A 20,755-nucleotide genomic window follows, 5' to 3' on the forward strand; every position below is an offset into this window, starting at 1 on the left:
GATATGTCAAAACCTTACAATTTTCTTTAAAAAAAAAAAAAAAAGTCTTATACTTTTTTTTTTATTAATTGTTTACATTAAATTTTTTCGTTAATCTAAAAAAATTGAATATATATTTTCCAAAAAATTTTAATTAACTTAATATGAAAAACTTTATTCTTTTTATGTTTTTTTTTATTAAAAATTTTAACAAAAAAATATATATAATTACCCTTTTTGAATAAAACATATATTTGTGTTAAAAAATAGTTAAAATAATAAATCATTTAAATCATAAAATGAATAATTTTTTATAATTTTGTTATTTCTTTTTTTTAATAATAATGTTTTTCTTTTTATTCATATTATTGTTTTTCCTTTTTTTTTATAATATTGTTTTTTTTTTTTTTTTTTGTTTAATATATATAAATTTTCCATTCATTTTATGTATATGTATTTTATTTTTATTTTAACTTTTTTTAATAAATTTGTGAATTCAAAATTATAAAATTTTTATATTTATTTCCACATTTTTCTTATAATTTTGTATTAAAAGTTTTTTTTTTTATATTTTGAAACATTTTATATATATATATTTTATATTTTTTTTTTTGAATACTTATACATTTTTATATATATACAACAAATATTTTACTATTAATATTATTATTTAATTTTATTTTTCCTATTTAATTTTACATAGTTATTTCTTTTTTAATTTTTTATAGTTTTGATTTAATTTTATTAATTCTTTTTTTTTTTTTTTTTTTTTTGCACTTTTTTCTTTTTTTTATGTTGTTTTTATATTAGAGAGGAATTAAACATTTGTTATTTTTTTTTTTTTTTATATATTTAAAAAATTTAATAATATAAAAGTTTTATTGTGCTTTTAATTTTTTATTAATATAATTTTCTTTTTTATGATTAAGAATCGTATATGTGCCATAAAAAATGGCAAAAAAAAGTGAAGAAGCCAAAAGAATATTAAAAAAGAAAATAAACAATGATATAACTAATATTTTATTATTGTTCGAAAAAGTACAAGAGTGGGCAGATTTAAGTAATATATTACAAAAACTTTATTTAACAATAGAAAAATATGAAGTATTTGTTGATTTTTCTTCAAAATTTTTATTATTTAGAAGATTATCTCAATGCTTAAATCCTCTTTTGCCTTCGGGAGTACATTCTAAAGCATTAATAATATATTCAACAATTTTTAAAAAAATAGAAAAAAAATGTTTCATAAATAATATTCACATATTATGTTCAGGAATATTTGAATTTATGTTGCATTGCACTATTAACTTAAAGACTGTTTATTTTAAAAGTATAAAAATTATTTTAAGTTTAAAAGAAAATGTTTATATTTTTGCTTATGCCTTATTACTATCATTATTTAATGTAATAGATAGTGACAACAATATATTACTATATATATATTCTATAAATAATTATATTGGAGAAAAAATATTTTTCAATAATCTATGGTTATTATTATTAAGACATAGTGAAATAAGAACAAATATTTTAAATTTTTTACAAACATCATTTAGTCCTCAAATATCCTTATTATCAAATGAAAGAATAAAAATGCTTTTGCCATATAGAGATGATCTTGTCTTGGCATCACTTATTTTCTGCTTAAATGATAAAAATATTTTAAATCAAAGATTAACTTTAAGTTTATTAATAAATAACTTTCCTTTATCTCAAATAAATAATAAAAATAGAAAAAAAATAAATAATAAAAAGAAAAGTATAGGTAATCATATTTCAGAAGATAATATCTTAAACAATATTAACGATACAGTTATTATTACTGGGAAAAATGAAAACTCTTTTGAGAACGAAAAATTATTTAATGAACAAGTGAATAAGGAATACCTTCTTAATGATATAAAAAAAGATATGATTAATGGTGATAATAAAAATTTATATGATGAAAAAAATGCAGATGATAATAAAAATTTATTAATTGATTCTGAACATAATATAAATAATGATTTAATATATTATAACAAAAATATAAATATATTAAATGAAAAAAAATGGAATAATTTTGATAATAGAGAAAAGAAGTACATTCATATGGATGATAATCATAAACACGAAAGTTTTGATACAATTGATAAATGTGATGATAATGAAAAAAACAAAGCAAATGTAAAATTTGGTGATATGGAAAAATATGATATTAATGAATATGTAGATAATTATAATAATAATAATAATATTACTATATATCCTAATGGTAAAATGAATAATAACACTGAAGCTCATTTAAATGTTGATGAAAAAGAAATATCTAATAATTTTATAGATCCAAAAAAAGAGAAATATGATGCAGAATATGATTTAAATAGCAATGAAAAAAGCGTATTATTAATAAATAATATTACGAAATGTGAAGAAAGAGAATCATCAAATAATATTTTGTTTAGTGATATTAGCAAAAAAATAATTACAAGAAATGTTATTTTTTTATTACAAAAATCAGACATAGGTCTAAATAGAAGAATATTTAAATATTTATATCTATATGAAAATAATGATGAAAAAAATTTGAGAGATAGTATAGACTTTGAAAATTATAAAATATTTTATGAAACAATAATAGACATTCTTGAAAGTAAATTCAATGATAATTATTACAATATTTGTGATGTTTTATATATATTATTTAAAAATAAAGATTACACTGATGTTAATAAATATTTAATGGAAAGAATTTTTTTATATATGCTAAATTTTTGCTACAAATATAGAAATGACAAAACAGTATTATCTTTTTTAAGGAATATGCTAAGTCTAAATTTAATAAGCTATGAAAATATTTTAAATATATTTTTAAATACTTTTTACTTCTTAAAAAGAGATGATTCTTTGTTTAGTCATAATATAAATATATATATATATAAATTTATGAATTTATTAAATATAATGACTTTTTTTGTGGAATTCTTAAAACATATAAATAAATATGTATATATATGTTATATATTTTTATTCAATATTGCTACTTTGAAATTAATAAATTATCTAAATCATAAAATAATAATCATTATAAAAAATTATAGTCATGTAAAAGATTTAAATAAAAAATATTTTATTTATTCGAATGATATAGTGTCAGGGAAACATAGTTCATTATATTATTTTTATTTTTTTGTTACAAATTATAACAACTATTATATGCATAATTGTTTTGTTTTAATTATAAAAGAACCAATATTTCAAAAATATTTCAGTAAAAAAAGTAACATTAAACAAGGATATGATATGAATAGTCAATTGATATTTTTCAATAAACATGAGTTAAGTAAAGATATGGAAGGGTTTGAAAAAAATGAGCACGGATTAGAGGAAATTCAAATAAATGATAAAATTTTAGAAGAAAATGTAAATGAATTAAATATTGAAAAAGAAGAGAAATTAAAAAATATGAGAATTACAAACGACATAATAAAAAGGGAGGAAAAGAAAGAACACAAAAATATAGAAAATAGAAAAAGGATTGCAATTGATAATTCAATATATAATAAAAGTTTTTCTTTAGATAGAAATAATTTTATTGGCAATGATAAAAAATTTAATAAAAATCATCTACAAGTAGAAATTGACGAATTTTTACTATCTATACTAATGAAATATAAACATATGTTAAAGAAAAATTTGATTGATTCTATTATTAAAAATAATGAATTATACTTTTTTATTGATAATTATGAATATATTATTTATTTATTTTATAACTATCATTTGTTAATTGAAAAAGAGAACGTAAGCAAAAGTTCCTTTTTTTTTTTAAGAAATATTTTAAAAAACTGCACTAGTGAAGATAAAAACAAATTTTATTTTTGGTGTTTTTTATTTATCCAAATAATTAGAATAAACTTCAATAATTTATTAGTTCAAAATTTTAATTATAAGCAGTCTTCCATGAATATTAATTATAATAATAATATAAACGAAAAAGAAAATATTACTGAAGAAAAAATTATAAATGAAAATATAATTGAAAATGGCCAAATAAAATATCTAGGAGAAATAACTGATAATTCGAAATGTTCTAATAATAGTTTGATTAGTTATGAAGAAGAGCTTTTATTTAATAAATCTTTCGTTGAAAATATTTTAGTTTACTCCAATAAAACTGTAAAAAATATATTTAACTATATTAAAATATTAAAAAAAAATAAGAAATTCATTCAATTGTTTTTTAACATAAATTATATATACATTTTTTGTGATAACATATATTGTTTAAAAATTTTGAAGAAAAGATTAAAATGTAAAGATAACAATGAGTTAACAATAAATGTAAAAGTAATCTTAGAGTACATTATTAATAATCAAATGGATGAGTATCACGTAATTCGTTCAAATTTTTATAATTTATCTCATGATATTTTTAAACTTTATAATAGAAATACATTAATTAATTATTATTTAATAAAGTATCTGAAAATAAATAAATATAATCTTTCATATATTTTTGATAATATAATAATTAGTATGTTTGATTTAATAAATCAGATAGAAGTTTTATTTAATAATAGTAAGAATGAATATAAAGATAACACTAATAATAATAATAATTACAATAGAAGTTACGAGACTATTAATAGTAATATTGAAAATAATAGTAAGAATTGTAGAAATGATAATTTTAATAAAGATAATAAAAGTATGAATAATTATGAAAAATGCTTAAAAAAATTAAAATGCAAATTTGATTATATAAATTTTTTTTTTTTAAATATTGAGAACTTTATGCTTTGGTTATACAAACATAAAATTAGTAAAAGAATTTATGATTCAAGAGATAAAATAAATTTATCCAATTATGAGAAAAATATGGCAATAATTATTTGTTATATTTGTACAGAAGGGAATATAAATTCTTTTTTTTTTAGAAATTATTTGGATGTATTTTTTATTTTGTTTTTAAAAATTCTGTATTTAAATGAAAACATTAGTGAATTGAATAACAATACTAACAAAATAGTACAAAAAGAAAAAAATTCGTTGAAGCAAAATTCATTATTAGAATTCAAAAGAGATATAATCAATTTACTAAATAATATTTTTAATATAAATAATAATAAAAATTATAAGTTTATGAAAATTTTAAGCATTTATTATAGGCAGACGATTCATCATTTATTGTTTTTATACTATTATTTTACTGTAAAAAAATATTATATACTGCAATTGCATTTAATTAATTTCATTAGATATATGCTACCTCAATATGAGAAAAACGTGAATAGCAAACAATGTTCTAATGAAAATATTGAAATAGATAGAAATTATAAAATGCAGAAATGTAATAATTATGATGAATTTCTTTCTATTAGTAAAAATTATTTTGAAATAATAAACAGGAAAAATCAAAATATCACGAATGACGTTTTCATTTTTAGTATATTAAGAAAATCAATGACCATTATATTTAATATGAATGAACAAGTCATATATAAAGAAGTCCTAAAAACTATTATATATTTAATTGAAAATATTATTGAAGAAAAAGAAGTGAAAAATTATTATTTAACAGTTTTTTTTTTAGATATGTTATATATAATAAAAATGGAAGATAAGAAAAAAAAAAAAAACTTATTTTTTATAATGAAATTTTGCAATTTTTTGTCAGAAATATTTAAACTTATATATAAAGATGAAATAAAGAATGAAAGTAAATATGAAAATAAAAATGATTATTATAATATATCTATTGATGATATTGAAAATAGCTTAAGCGAAAATAAAATATCCACGATAAATTTCTGTAATATATTTTCATTAAAAACTGATGATAAATTTATAAGTATGCAGCATAAAAATATATCAAATTTATTTTCAATTATTTTTAATTTATATGCTTTTTTAAAAAAAAGAATAACATTATACTACAAAAATAATAATTATAATAATGATATAAATGTTAATAATAATAACAAATGTAATAATAATAATAATGAAAATAATAATAGTAATGAATATAATAAAAATAGCAATAACTATAATAATACTAATAGTGAAATTAATAATAATAATAGCGAAATTAATAGTAATAACATCAACAATAATAATTGCAACAACAACAGCAACAACAACAACAACAACAATAATAATAATAATAATAATAATAATAATAATAATAATAATAATAATAATAATAATAATAATAATAATAATAATAATAACAATAATAATAATGAAATTATTAATAATAATAATAATGAAATTAATAATAGTAATAATGAAATTAATAATAATAATAGTGAAATTAATAGTAATAGCATCAACAATAATAATTGCAGTAACAACAATAATAATAATAACAATAATGAAATTATTAATAGTAATAATGAAATTAATAATAGTAATAATAATAGTAACAATGAAAACAATAATAATGTAAATAATAGTATTGTTAATAATTATGATAATAATAATAATATTACTATTTATAATAAGATTGATAATAATAATATTTGCATTAATAAAGATAATATTAATGGTTATAATAGCTGTATGTATGACAATAACTATAATGATACAGTCAATTTTTCAAAAGAAGATAATATTATAAAAAGTACTCATTATAGTATAAATGATAATAAAAATGGAAACTCCGAATTAAATAATGATGTCAATAATTCATTTAATAAATTAAATTTTAATTCAAATATTGAAAAAAATGATTTATTAAAAGATGCATATTATAATATAAGCAGTGATAAAAGCAATTTAGTGAAATATTGCGAAATTAATTTTACATTTACGAATAAATATGAAAATGCTTATATAAATAATTATAAAAATAAAATAAATAATGTAGAAAGTAAAAATTTAAAACAAAATAAAAAGATAATTTTATTGAAAATATGTTTAGATAATGTAATTTCTATAAATAAACTTTTATATTTCATCACTAGAAGCGATTTTTTATTTATCGATAATTTATATTGTATATTTAAAGAATATATAAATAATAGAAATGAGTATAACCAAGAGGAAATAATGGAAGAATCTTTTTATGAACCAAAGAGGAAATTATATAAAAAAATAAAAAATAAAAAAGCTAAAGACGAAGGAAAAATAGAAATAGAAAGTTTTATAGATAACAATGAAAATATTGCAGGAAATAAAAAGATAAAAAAAGAAAAAATTAGGGAATATTTTAAAAAAGAAAAAAAATTATTGAAAAAGTTGAATTTTATAAGCAAATTTAGTAAAAATCCAATTAAAAAAAGTATGGTTGTGATGAATCATCCTGACGAATGTACAGAAAAAAAAAAACTGTCATTTTCATTAACATTATTAAGAGAATTTAAAGATGACATATTGATAAAAATATTAGATGATTTATTAAATTATTATGAGAAGAATAAATCAAAAATAAATATAAATGAATTTATGTACTTTTTATTCAATATATATTTAAATATATGTACATTATCAAAAAAAGTTATAAATTATTTTATTGATTTTATATTTACGTTTATTAAAAAAATTAATCAAACATCTCATAATGTTATGTGTAGCATATGGTTTTTATATATTTTAATTATAATAGAAAAAAATCATATATATGTATTTAATGATAAATTACAAAAAAAAATAATATTAGAGCAAGTAAGTATACTAATGCAGATATCTTTGTATAATTATTACTCGAAAAATGTAAAGAATAATTATAATATTCAGACACCTGTACCAAATTTTGTCCAGCCATTTAGTATTTATTATATAATACAAAACTGTTTTTTAAATAATAACTATTTTAAGAAAAAAATGAATGTAAAATATTTTTATATAAAAAATTTAAAATTAATTGAAAAGCATTTCAATATAAATGATTATTCTGAAATAGCAGCAATTAACTCCTTATCCTTTTTATTAATGTGTTTTTATCATGCTATTAATAGTACTATAAAAAGTTATATATGTGAATCATCAATAAATATTTTTTATGAAAATTTTAGTAAATATATTTCTTTAATATATAATAATAGTATACAAAACATTTTTTATAGATATTTATTTTTATTAATTATGAATTTATTAATTGATTACAATTATAGCAGTAAACATTATATTAAGAAAATTACATTCGATTTATATTCATATATAACAAATATTGATATAAGATGCACAAAAGCATTGTCAAATATTTTTAAAAAATTAAACGAAACTAATATTGACGAATTATTATTAGTACCATCTACTAGCATATTTTCACTTAAATTTAATATCATAAACTCAAGAATTAATTATATAAATAAATTGTCATTAATTATATTAGCCGGAAACAAAAATTTTTATTTATGCCACTTACCTAAAATAGCTGAAAATATTTCAGAATATTTAAAATTATGTACAGACTTGAAATTATATAGAGAAATATTAATTTTAATATGTGTAATAATTATAAAGAATGATGAAAGTGAAATTTATATAATAATCCCTACGTTTATTTCCCTGATATTGCAAATTTATCATGTAGAAAGAATGAAATATAAAATAGCATTTGAAAATTTTAAAAATTATGATAAAGATGAAGATAATTATATATATGGTTTTAATTCATATAATAACAAGGATGTTCTTACTTTATTAAAAACATTATTAATCATAATAAATATTTTAATTAAAAGAAACGTTAATTTTTTAAATTTTTACTCATGGATATTTTTTAAAGATATATATATTAAAAAAAAAAAATCTTTTCTCAATAATAATAAGGATTATTATGCAAATAATAATATGAAGCACAATCAGTATATATATTATACTAATAGTATGAGCACATGTACTTCTTCGAGTGATATGGAAAACAGTAGCACTGCAACTATTGAAGAAAAATCTTCAAAGTTACAAGTAAAAGAAAATATGTCTAAAAATAAAAGGAAAGATAGTATATATTATAAGAATGCTAATAAAAATGAGAATAATGTGAATGGAAATAATAGTTTACAAAATAATAATAGTGAAGAAAAATCAGAAAAAAATGATGAAAGTGTTCAAGACAATACTGAGATAGAAGAAAAATTTAATGAAAATGGATCAAATGATTTAATTAATATTTTTCTTAATGCAAATCAAGAAGAGGCTTATAATAAAAACTACATTTCATCACATAAGTTAAAAAAAAATCTGCATAATAAAACAAAATCAGAAGAAACAAAATTTATGGCATTTTTAGATATAATAGAAAAATTATATTCACCATCAACCTATAAAAAAAGTAAATCAAATGAGACAAAAAATGAAAAAAACTCAAGAAATATAAATAATAATTATAAAGAAAGTGAAAACTCAATAGAAATTCTTGAAGAGAAAAAAAAGAAACCACAAATTTTATATAATAACGGTGATAATAATAATTTAAAGAAAAATATGTATTATGTTGACAATTATTTGAATGAGTACACTTTAAATACAAAAAATAATTTATCAGAATATTCTTCTTTTGAAAACAATTTAAGCAGCTCAACTATAAATTCTATTAAGAGTAATTTTTCTCATAATTCTTCAAAAGATTTAAACGAAATTTTACTTTCGTCAGATAATAGTTATATTAGTAATAGTAGCTCTAATAATATGAATAATTTAAATAATTTTATTTCTAGTGTTGAAAATGTAGAATCCTTATCATCAGATAATAATATTTGCAATAAATCAAATGAAAAATGGAATTATGTGCATTGCCTAATGAGCTATGATATATGCGAATTACTTAAAAAAAAAAAAAAAAAAAAAAAAAATTCTATTTATTCATGTAAAAATATAGCATTGTCTTTAGTTTATTTATCAAAAAAAATAAAATTAAATTTTTTTAAATATTCCATGAAGAAGCCTAAAGATGAAACCCTTATTTTACTAAAGGAGTTAAATTCTATTGAAAATGAGATTAATAATATATTTTTAGAAGTCGATTTACATGAAATTTATTCAGATTTCATGATTAGATAATAAACACAAAAAAAAAAATTATTCTTTTATATATATACAAAAATAATGTTTTTTTTATTTTTAATATTAAAAAAAAACAGTGATTATACAAAAGGATTAAAGGATTAAATATATTTATATTTTTTTCTATTCATTATATTTAACTTTTTTAGTTATTTATATAAATAAAAAAAATAAATAAAATAAAATAAAATAAAATAAAATTATTTATTTTTATAAGACAAAATATATTATTTTTTTAAAGCTTTTGTTTTATATTATTTGCAAATATTACATTTTATTTGTTTTTCTTTTTTTGTTTTTAAAGCATAAATTTCTTCTGATTAATATATATTATATTTATTCTTTTTATTAATATAAATATATTTTTTCTTTTTGTAAAAAAATGTATTTGCATAAGTTTTCATTTATGCTTAAAAAAAATTGGAACTGATGGATCTGTTCCTCCAACTTTGTGTTTATAAGAATCATAAACTTTTTTCAAATATTTTTTTTTGACATTTTTAAAATTATATATATAATTATTATGATCAGCAAATTCATTTGTCTGTTCAATGTGCGGTGTTATAACTGGAACTCCACTACGAAAATAAAAGTGACCTATAAGAAAGAATTAAGGAAATGAAGAAAAATTTCATAAAAAAAAAAAAAGAAAAAAGAAAAAAGAAAAAAGAAAAAAGAAAAAAAAAAACCTGTTTTAATTTTAAAGGCATTTTCTTTATCACCGTTTATTAAATTTAGCATTGATTGAATTTTTTCAATATCTATCATAATAGAACGTAAAGAAAGGAATACATATATATATATATATATATATAAAACAATATTCAACAAAAAGAATAAAAATAAAAAAAGATAAATAAATATAAAAAGATATAAGTTTTATTCTACAAAAATATCAGGCAATTTCAAATATATATTTTACTATTGTAGTTATTCATAATATTCTTATGAATTTTATTCTTCATGTAATTTTCATAATGAAATGAGGTCATATCATACATTAGCTGATTAACGAAACTTTTATTTTTTCTAAACAATTCACTTAAACGATTTTTACTATAACAGCCTTCTCTTTTAAACATAAAAGCCATCTTTAATTATCCATTTCTTCTAAAATAAAAATAATAAAATATCAGTATTTACAAATATGAATATAAATATATACATGCATTTAATAGATATATATATATAGTGCTTCCTTTTTCTCAAATATTTTAAATAAAAGTAGTTTTTTAATAAATTTTTTTCATTGTAATTAAAAAAAGAGAAAAAAAAAAAAATAAATCTTCAAATTAAAATACATAATTAAGAGCTTGAAGCTTTATTAATTACAAATAAGTTTATTATATTCTTAGAACGTTATAAAAAAAAAAAAAAAAAATTACTAAAAAATGATTAAAACACAAAAATAAAAATATATGCATATAAGAATTAGAATACAGTTTTATATAATTTTTTTTTTTTTCTTAAAATATAAAAAACAAATTTCTAAATTTTATCATTTATATTTCCCTTTTTCTTTTTTTTTTTTTTTTTTTGTGTACATTTGCCGTTTTAATAAAAAAAAATTAATCATTAGGTTTTTTAGCTTCTATACTATAAACTTATAAAAAAAAACAAATTTAAAAATTAACTGTTCCATTTTATATCCTTAAAATTATTTTAAAAAATATTAAATGAAAAGCTTTTTAAAAATTGAGAGAACGCTTTGTTTTTTATCACAAGAAAAAAAAAAAAAAAAGAATTAGTGTAAAACTTAAAATAGCCTATTCATTTTTCTTAATTTTGAGATTTTCATTTTAAATTGTGACTTGTTTTCATATTAATTTATATTTTTATAATATTGTATATATTTAATTTTTTTTTTTTTTTATTACATTTCTCCTTGAATTTTTCTTTTTTTCTTAACAATAAATATTATATACGTATGTATATTTTATTTAATTTTTTAAATTTCTCTTATTTTTAAATATTATATATATATATATATATATATATATTTTTTTTGGTAATATGATGGATAATTATACAGACAGCAATACAAAAATTCCAAATCAAAATAACCTTTTAAAAAATTCAGAGATAAATGATATTATATCAGATGACAACATAAATGATGAATATGAAAATAGTAAAAATATATATGAGAATGCAAGTGCAGAAAATTATTATAAAAAAGAAAGTAATTCAGAAACATTTGATTTGGATAATAAGAAAATTTTAAAAAATAAAAATAACTCTGAAGAATTTAATGATATATATAAGGTAAATTGTGATGATAATTTAAATAAGCATTTACTAAATAGCGATAATAAAAAAAAAAAAAAAAAATATGATAATTTTCTCAAAAATAAAAATGAGAAAAAATATGGAGAATTTAAAGAAATACCGTATTGTTCTTTTAATAATTTTGAAGAAAAAGAAAACGATAAGAAAATAAAAGAATTAAACGATAATGGCTATAATTTATTTAATAAAGAGAAATTGAAAAAAATTGAAAAGAAAAAAAAAAAATACACTGAAAAAAATAAAAAAAAAAAAGGTTCTTTAGATGACAAAAAATTTAGTGAAGTATATAATTCTATATATGAAAATTTAAAACAAAAAAAAGAAATTAAACAAAATATTGAAAATAATTATTCAAACAAAAGTGAATTTTATGAAATTAATTATACTTCTTCTGACAATGTAAATTCTATATCAAGTGTTGAAGATGATTCTCTTTTTAATGAAGATATTTTAAAAAAATATATAATTGGACAAGTATTAAATATAATTAGAACGTCTTTTCATTGGGTTATTACTTCATTTTTTTTAATTTTCTTATTTTTTCACTTTTCGATATTTTATGTTTACAGATTAATTTCTTTTCTAACATTATTTTTGTTTACTCCTATCTCTATATATTTAGTAAAAAAAAAAAGCATCAAATTTTTTTTAATTTTAACTAACATAGTGCGATTACTTATTTGGGGAATATTCATACCTATATTATATTATTATTATAAAGATCAAATAAAAAAATATTATATAAATAGGATTTATGAACTAATATTTGTTCTTTTATTAGTAATTGATAATATACAAATAAATGTATCTAATTTAATTGATATAGACAACAATGGAATAGATTTTTTATCAAAAAAATATGATTTAAAAATTAATGAGAAGGCAAAAAGAAAATTTCTTACATTACATCAATTTTTTTTTGATGCCTCTTTTATTATTATGAATCCATTACTTATATTTGTTATGTACATATTTAGTAATTTTTTTGACGAAATGTATTATAGAGATGTCTTCATATATTCATCTGCTTTTATATTTTCATTTATTACTATAATAACTATATTTGTTTATAGTAATGGTTTAAAAAAAAAAAAAATTTTTACATGTAGGAATAATGATGAAAATTCCCATAATATTGGATCTGAGAACACAAGAGAAAATATTGATAACTTGAATGCTAATAAAAGATACAATAATGAAGATGATTTTGAAAAATATTATGAAAAACAGAAATATACTAATAAAAAATATAATGTTCATAATAATAATTATTCTAATATATGTAATAATCAAGTAAAAAAATATTTAAAAGAAAAAACAAATATAGAATATGATGATTATATTAATGAAGAAATTTCACTAAAAGATCAATTTAAAAAACAATTTACTGAATTAATTAATAATTTTTCTAGAATTAAAAGAGAGAAAAAAATGATATTTTATATAGCCATGTTATCTTATTTAAATAGCGTAGAAGATATAATGGTTTTAATGCTTATTCCTTTAACTTCTATTTATGTATCAGAATTTTTTTACATAAATAATCTATTCATAAAGATTTTAATTGCTGTTATATTGATATCACTAACAAAATGTTTTGAAAATATATCATATTATTCAAACAAAAAAAGTATCATAGCATTAAAGGATATCTTCATGTAATTAAAATATATCCATATATGAACCTATAGTTATATATATATATATATATATATTTTTTTTTTTTTAGAGGAATTATTTTATCAGGAATTTCTTTATTATTTTATTTCTTCCCATTTCTACTGTTAAATCATTTGAATATTTACAGTTTTTTAATTTTTTATATAATTTGTTGTTTATTCTACTTCTTTTTCTCAACCAATTTAAAAACAAAGTAATATTTAAAATTAGATAAAGTATACATAACATTTTTTTTAATTTATTTTTATTATTTTTTATTATTTTACTTTTTTTTTTTAGGTTATCTCTAAATTTACAAAGAAATGTGAAAGAAATTAAATCAGATATTTATAATTGTGTTGGCCTTTTTATGTCTTTTATCAATTTATTATTTGTCTTTTTAACATCCTTTTTTTTATCTCTTTTAGATAACTTTGTTTTGAATTACGTATTTATATGTACTTTTTTAATTCTACTTTTAGTTTTATTTTACATATGGGGATTTTTTATCTTAAAGAGAGAAAGTAATTAAAATTAAAAATTTTATATTTATTATTTCACATTTTTAATTTATGTTTCAATGTTTTCAAGTATGATAATTTCTTTTTATTTTATTAATTTTTTTGTTATTTTTTGATAATTATCTAAATTGATATAATGCTTTATTTTGAAGTATTATTTTCTTTATTAAAATGAAAATATATAATGAAGAAAATTATTTTTATATGTACTATTTACATAAGCAAATTTATATATATATACATATGTAGTTCTTTTGTAAAATGTTTCTTTTTTCATTTTTTATGAAATTTCTATTTATTTTTTTTTTTATTTATCCTACACTATTTCTTGTATATGTAAATATCAACGTAATTTTTTTTTTTTTTATTTTAAATAAAAATTCTTAATTATGTAAGTAATAATAATTTTATTTAATTATTTATTCTTTCTTTCTTTTTTTTAATTTTTTTATTTGAAACAAACTTTAAATTTTTTTAAAATTTATTATTATTATTATTATTATCATATATATACCTTTTAAAAATGAGCATTCAAATTGCTTTATATTTTTAGAAAAAAAAAAAATATATATTTATATATATCAAATATTAAGTTTTCTTATTATATTCATAACATATAATACAACAAAAAAAAAAATATATCCATATATTTTATAATAAAAAACAATAAACAAAAAAAATATTAAAAAAAAAAAAAAATAACAAAAAAAAAGTCAATATAAAAAAGTATTTTTTTTTATTTATTTTATTTTTTTTGATCTTTTTGAATTAATTAATTCTATCTCTTCATTAGAAAAATTAAATGAATTATAAATAACTGAAACATAATCATCAATTTGGATACGAGCTGGTATTTGTGAAATAAAATTTAAAAGAATGTTTTTTTGATACATAACATGTTCATAATTTCCATTTATAGATTCATAATTTTTTATTTGATTTTTTAATGTATTAATCTGGTCCATCAAACTTTTTTTATCTTCCCTTTCTTCATTTATTATATATTCATATGTTTCCAATTTTTTTCTTATCTTTTTGTATTCATTTGGATATATTGGTATATTTACATTATTAGTGCCCTTACATTTTTCACATAGATTTATTTCTTTTAATTGTTCATTATAACTACTATTTTTCAGGGATTCTGTTTCAATAGAATCAAATTCACTTTTTGCTTTTATTTGATTCATATTAACTCTAATATCAGTAGCTTCGCAAGAATTTTCTAAATTTTCAATAGTTTGTCTTTTTTCTTCATTTGAAAAAGTTAATTTTTCTATTTTATATAGTAATGATTCTATTTGTTCTTGTAATAATTTTTCTTTATTATTATATATCTCTTTCATTTCATTAATTTTTTTTTGAGTTTCTAGATCACAAGTTTCTTTATATTTCTTTTCTAATTCAATTTTTTCTTTTTTCATTTTTTTTTTTAAATCTGATATACCTACACTTTGCTGATCTCTTATATTTTTTTCTTTACAAATTTCTAATTCAAGTATTTTACATTTTTCATTAACAATAGATATCTCTTTTTTATAAATTTCAATATCTTCTTCATATTTTAATATAGTATTGTTTAATTCTTGTATTAAACAACTTTTTTCTTCAATAATTTTATAATTTCCATTAGCTTCATTAATTAAATTACTTACTTTAATTTTATATTCATGATATTCTTTTTCAATTTCTAACTTTTCTTCTTTTATTTTCTTTATATTTAAATCTTGTAATCTTTTGTATTCATTCAATTCATTTTTATATTTCTCTTGAATGCATATGGGCTTTTTAATACCGTTATATTTTGACTCAAAAATATCTTCAGGTATTATAAAAAACTCATTATTTTTTTTAAAGCATACTAAATTATTATTATCAGTTGAAATAGAGAATAAAATATCATTTTCATTTAAGTCAAAATCGAATGCTTCCTTTTTTTTATTTTTTTCTAATATATTAATTTTCTCTTCTTTTTGCTCTATTTGTATTTTGAGAAATTCATTTTCTTTATCAATTTTCTTTATCTCCTCCATATGTAAAATTACTTCTTTTTGTAATTTTTCATTTATATCACTTAATGATTCATTTTTTTTAACTAAATCCATTTGCATATCATTATACTTCTCTAATGAGTTTTTATAAATAATTATTTCATTACAGTATTTGGTATTACACTTTTCTATCTCTTCTCCTTTTTTTTTAATTTCATTTATATATTTTTCAATTTCTTTTTCTTTATTTTCACATTGTATTTTTAATTCTTCGAGCTCTTTTTTGTTATTTAAAGTATATGCTTTAAATTTAGCTAATAAATGTATTTTTTCCTTTTTCATATTTTCTATAATATTCCTTAATTCTTTTACTTCATTTAATAAAGCTGTATAATCATAACTTAAGTTTGAACTGCTATTATTTCCTTTATTATTATTTATATCATTATTATTACTATTATTTATGTTAATATTTTTGTTTGTCTTATTGACGAAATTTATATTTATATTTTTATTGTCACTATCTATTATGCTGTTAGCACTATCTACTTTATTAATATTACTTGGGTTACAAACATTTTTATTAACGTCATTATAAGAGGAATTGTTTTTATTGTTATTAGAATAATAAATATTATTATTGTCATTAGAAAACTTATTATCACCGTTAGAAAAATCAATTTTATTGCTACTATTAATAAAATTCATACTATTATTTTGAGAGGAATCATGTTTATAATTGTTATTAGAAGAATTATTAATATTGCTTGTAGAATAATTATTTTTATTTTCATTATCATTACTATCATTATCAGAATCATTATTCTTATTATCATTATCAGAATCATTATTCTTATTATCATTATTAGAATCATTATTACTATTATTATCAGAACTATTATTACTATTGTTATCAGAATCATCATCATTATTATTATTATCATTATCAGAATCATTATTATTGTCATTATTAGAATCATTATTATTATTATCATTATTGGAATCATTATTATTATTATAATTATTAGAGTCATTATTACTATTATTATAAGAACCATTATTACTATTATTATCAGAACCATCATCATTATTATTATCATTATTAGAATCATTATTCTTATTATCATTATCAGAATCATTATTCTTATTATCATTATCAGAATCATTATTCTTATTATCATTATCAGAATCATTATTATTATCATTATTAGAATCATTATTACTATTGTTATCAGAATCATCATCATTATTATTATTATCATTATCAGAATCATTATTATTGTCATTATTAGAATCATTATTATTGTTATCATTATTGGAATCATTATTATTATTATCATTATTAGAATCATTATTATTATTATAATTATTAGAATCATTATTACTATTATTATCAGAACCATCATCATTATTATTATTATCATTATCAGAATCGTTATTACTATTACTATCAGAACCATCATTATTATTATTATCATTATCAGAATCGTTATTATTATTATTATTAGAACCATCATTATTATTATTATTAGAACCATCATTATTATTATTATCAGAACCATCATTATTAGAATAATTATTATTATTAAAATCATTATTAGAATAATTATTATTATTAAAATCATTATTAGAATAATTATTATTATTAAAATCATTATTAGAATAATTATTATTATTAAAATCATTATTATTTACATTATCATTTATATTAATTTTTTTAATACTGTTATTAGAACTATCATTTTTATTATTACCTTTATGTACATTATTATTATTAGCAGTAATATCAGTGTTATTTGTATTAAAGCTATTATTAATATTTACATTGTTATTGTTATTAGAAGCATTATCAATTTTGGTGTTATTGATATCGAAATCTATAAGCAAATATTGTGAACTATTTTTTTTTTTCGTCTTTTCATTATAATTAATATTTTCATAATTTTTTTTTTCATTAATATCTAAAATATTGTTTAATGAATTTTCTTCATCATTTATTTCATTATATTCTTTTTCTTTTTTAAATCTACTGAAATATTTTAATTCATTTTTACTATCATTATTTTCTCTCTTCATACTTTTATTTCTCCCATTTTTATTTTCATTATCATATACCTCTTTCATGCATTCCTCATTTTTCTTTATTTTGACTTTCTCACCTTCATGTTCACTATTAAAATTATTTTCATCTTCAAAATTTTTATTATTATAATGAATTTCATTTTCATCATCCGTTTTGCTATTGATGTAATTGTTGGATTCTTCATTAATCTTATCTATACAAAATCTCTCCTCTAACTGATTATTCCCATTTTCATTAATTGCTTGTATATTTTTATCTAAAGAACTTGTTTTTATTTCATTTTTTTCTATCTTTTTATCACTACTTTTATAAATTTCTACATTTGATATATTACTGTCTAAATCAAATTCATCATTTAACAAATTATCATTAGTATTCGAATTTGTAGAGAGAGAACTTGTTCTCTTAAGTATTTTTTTTTTTTTTTCTTTTTCTTTAATTTCACCATTTTCATTAACTTTATTTTCTTTTATATCATAACATAAGCGTTTATCATTCCTAGAAGTATGACTATTACTCATATTTTTTTCTAATTTTTCATAATATTCTATTGAGCTATCATCACTATTTATTGAACTCTTTTCAAAATATTCTAAAGACTTTTTATATTGAATAAATACATCTTTTAAATTTTCACTTTTTTCATTGTATGAATTAGAATTATTTGATGTACAATCATAATTTCCTTCATATGTGTCAATGCAATTACTATTATTTGAGTTATCATGGAAATTATAAAGATGGAATTTACTTTTTTTTATACTATTACTATCGCCTTCATTATAATAATAATTTTTACTATTGAAATATTCCTTTGATATAACGTCATTTTCGCTAACATACTCATTGAAATTTTCAGAATTATAATTATTATTTTCTAAATTTTGATTATAAGATAAGTTCTTTTCAAAACAATTCAATTCATTGCTGCTACAACTGTTTCCTTTTTTTATGTCATTTTTATGAATTCCATTTAAATCACTGCTTTTATAATCCATTTCATTATTTTTAGAGGGGCATGAAAACTTATTATTCTTCTTATTTTTTTTCTTTTTTTTGTTAAACTTCTCCCTATGATGCTTTCCTTCCTCATCTTTAGAAATATCTATTATTTTTGAATAATTGTTATTATGGGCAAAATCTTTACTACTATTTAATATTTTTTTTTCATTTTTCCAATTTTTCAAATTATCTAAAATATGTATGTTATTAATATACTCTTTGTCTTTTATAAATACGCAATTTTCTAGAGAATTACAATTTTTATTAAATTTATGACTACTATAATTATCATTTGTACTCTCAAAAATGGAGTTTTTTTCCTCATAAATTTTTTTTCCGTTAATGCAAATTTTCTTATTTTCTTCATTAGTTTCTCCATTCAAATTCACAAAATTACTTGAATTACTAACAACTCCATGATCATTTTTTTTAAGCATTATTCCTTCTTCGTAATAGGAAGTATAATTCTTTATGTTTTCAAAACTATAGTTATCTTTGTTAATACGATTAATTTTTTTGCTATCAGAATTATTATACATACTGATTTTATTTTCATAATTTACGCATTTATCTTCATTACTAAAACATTTATTTAAATCATTATAATATAAATTATTATTTTTTATATTTTTATTATTTATTAAGGTTCTATCAAATGAACTGAGATAACTGTTATTCTGTTCCAATTTTTTTTTTTCATTTATATTATAACTTAAGTTATCAATTAAATGATCTTCACTATTATTATTATTATTATTTTTCTTTAAAGTATTATTTGGTTCATTATATTTTTTTATGTATAACTTTTTATTATCATCTGAGTTGCTCGTATAATTACTTAAAGTACTTTGAGATTTATTATATCTATCATTTAAAAAGCTGTCATGACTCATCTCAATAAAATCGGACTTATTTTTCTTATGGTAATTATAAATATTATTTTTTCCATCTTCTTTTGATATATAATCACATAAAAAATTTTCTGTGTTGTCATTTGTACTATAACTTTTCAAATTACTTCGATCTTGTGAAAAATTCTCATCTTTTTTGTAGTTATTGGAAAATGTATTATTTCGTATTGTGAATAAATTATCTTCCTTTAATTGGGCTTGCTCAACTGAATCAGCTTTCATACTTTTTTGAACGAAATTTATTTCCATATTACTTTGACAATCTACAAACAGACTGCTGTTATTATTGAAACTTTTTCCATAAGTTTCATTTTCTTCGAAAAAATTCAT

The 20,755-nt window shown here is 17.3% G+C and overlaps 4 protein-coding genes across 4 annotated transcripts; 2 read left to right on the forward strand and 2 right to left on the reverse strand.

Moving 5' to 3' along the window:
- Positions 1–930: 930 nt before the first annotated feature.
- PRELSG_0830200 (conserved Plasmodium protein, unknown function) lies at positions 931–9,966 on the forward strand (the record flags this gene model as incomplete). Its single annotated transcript, XM_028676383.1, has 1 exon — positions 931–9,966. The coding sequence occupies one exon, from the start codon at positions 931–933 to the stop codon at positions 9,964–9,966; it is 9,036 nt and encodes a 3,011-aa protein (XP_028532877.1).
- A 403-nt stretch (positions 9,967–10,369) lies between these two features.
- On the reverse strand, positions 10,370–11,060 carry PRELSG_0830300 (conserved Plasmodium protein, unknown function; the record flags this gene model as incomplete). Its single annotated transcript, XM_028676384.1, has 3 exons — positions 10,370–10,566; positions 10,659–10,730; positions 10,892–11,060. 3 exons carry the CDS (start codon positions 11,058–11,060, stop codon positions 10,370–10,372), a joined length of 438 nt encoding a protein of 145 aa, XP_028532878.1.
- Positions 11,061–11,982: 922 nt separating this feature from the next.
- On the forward strand, positions 11,983–14,449 carry PRELSG_0830400 (conserved Plasmodium protein, unknown function; the record flags this gene model as incomplete). Its single annotated transcript, XM_028676385.1, has 3 exons — positions 11,983–13,916; positions 13,988–14,131; positions 14,218–14,449. The coding sequence occupies 3 exons, from the start codon at positions 11,983–11,985 to the stop codon at positions 14,447–14,449; spliced, it is 2,310 nt and encodes a 769-aa protein (XP_028532879.1).
- Positions 14,450–15,178: 729 nt separating this feature from the next.
- PRELSG_0830500 (conserved Plasmodium protein, unknown function) lies at positions 15,179–20,755 on the reverse strand (the record flags this gene model as incomplete). Its single annotated transcript, XM_028676386.1, has 1 exon — positions 15,179–20,755. One exon carries the CDS (start codon positions 20,753–20,755, stop codon positions 15,179–15,181), a length of 5,577 nt encoding a protein of 1,858 aa, XP_028532880.1.

Source organism: Plasmodium relictum, assembly GCF_900005765.1.
Source record: "Plasmodium relictum strain SGS1 genome assembly, chromosome: 8".
Taxonomy (NCBI): Eukaryota; Apicomplexa; class Aconoidasida; order Haemosporida; family Plasmodiidae; genus Plasmodium; species Plasmodium relictum.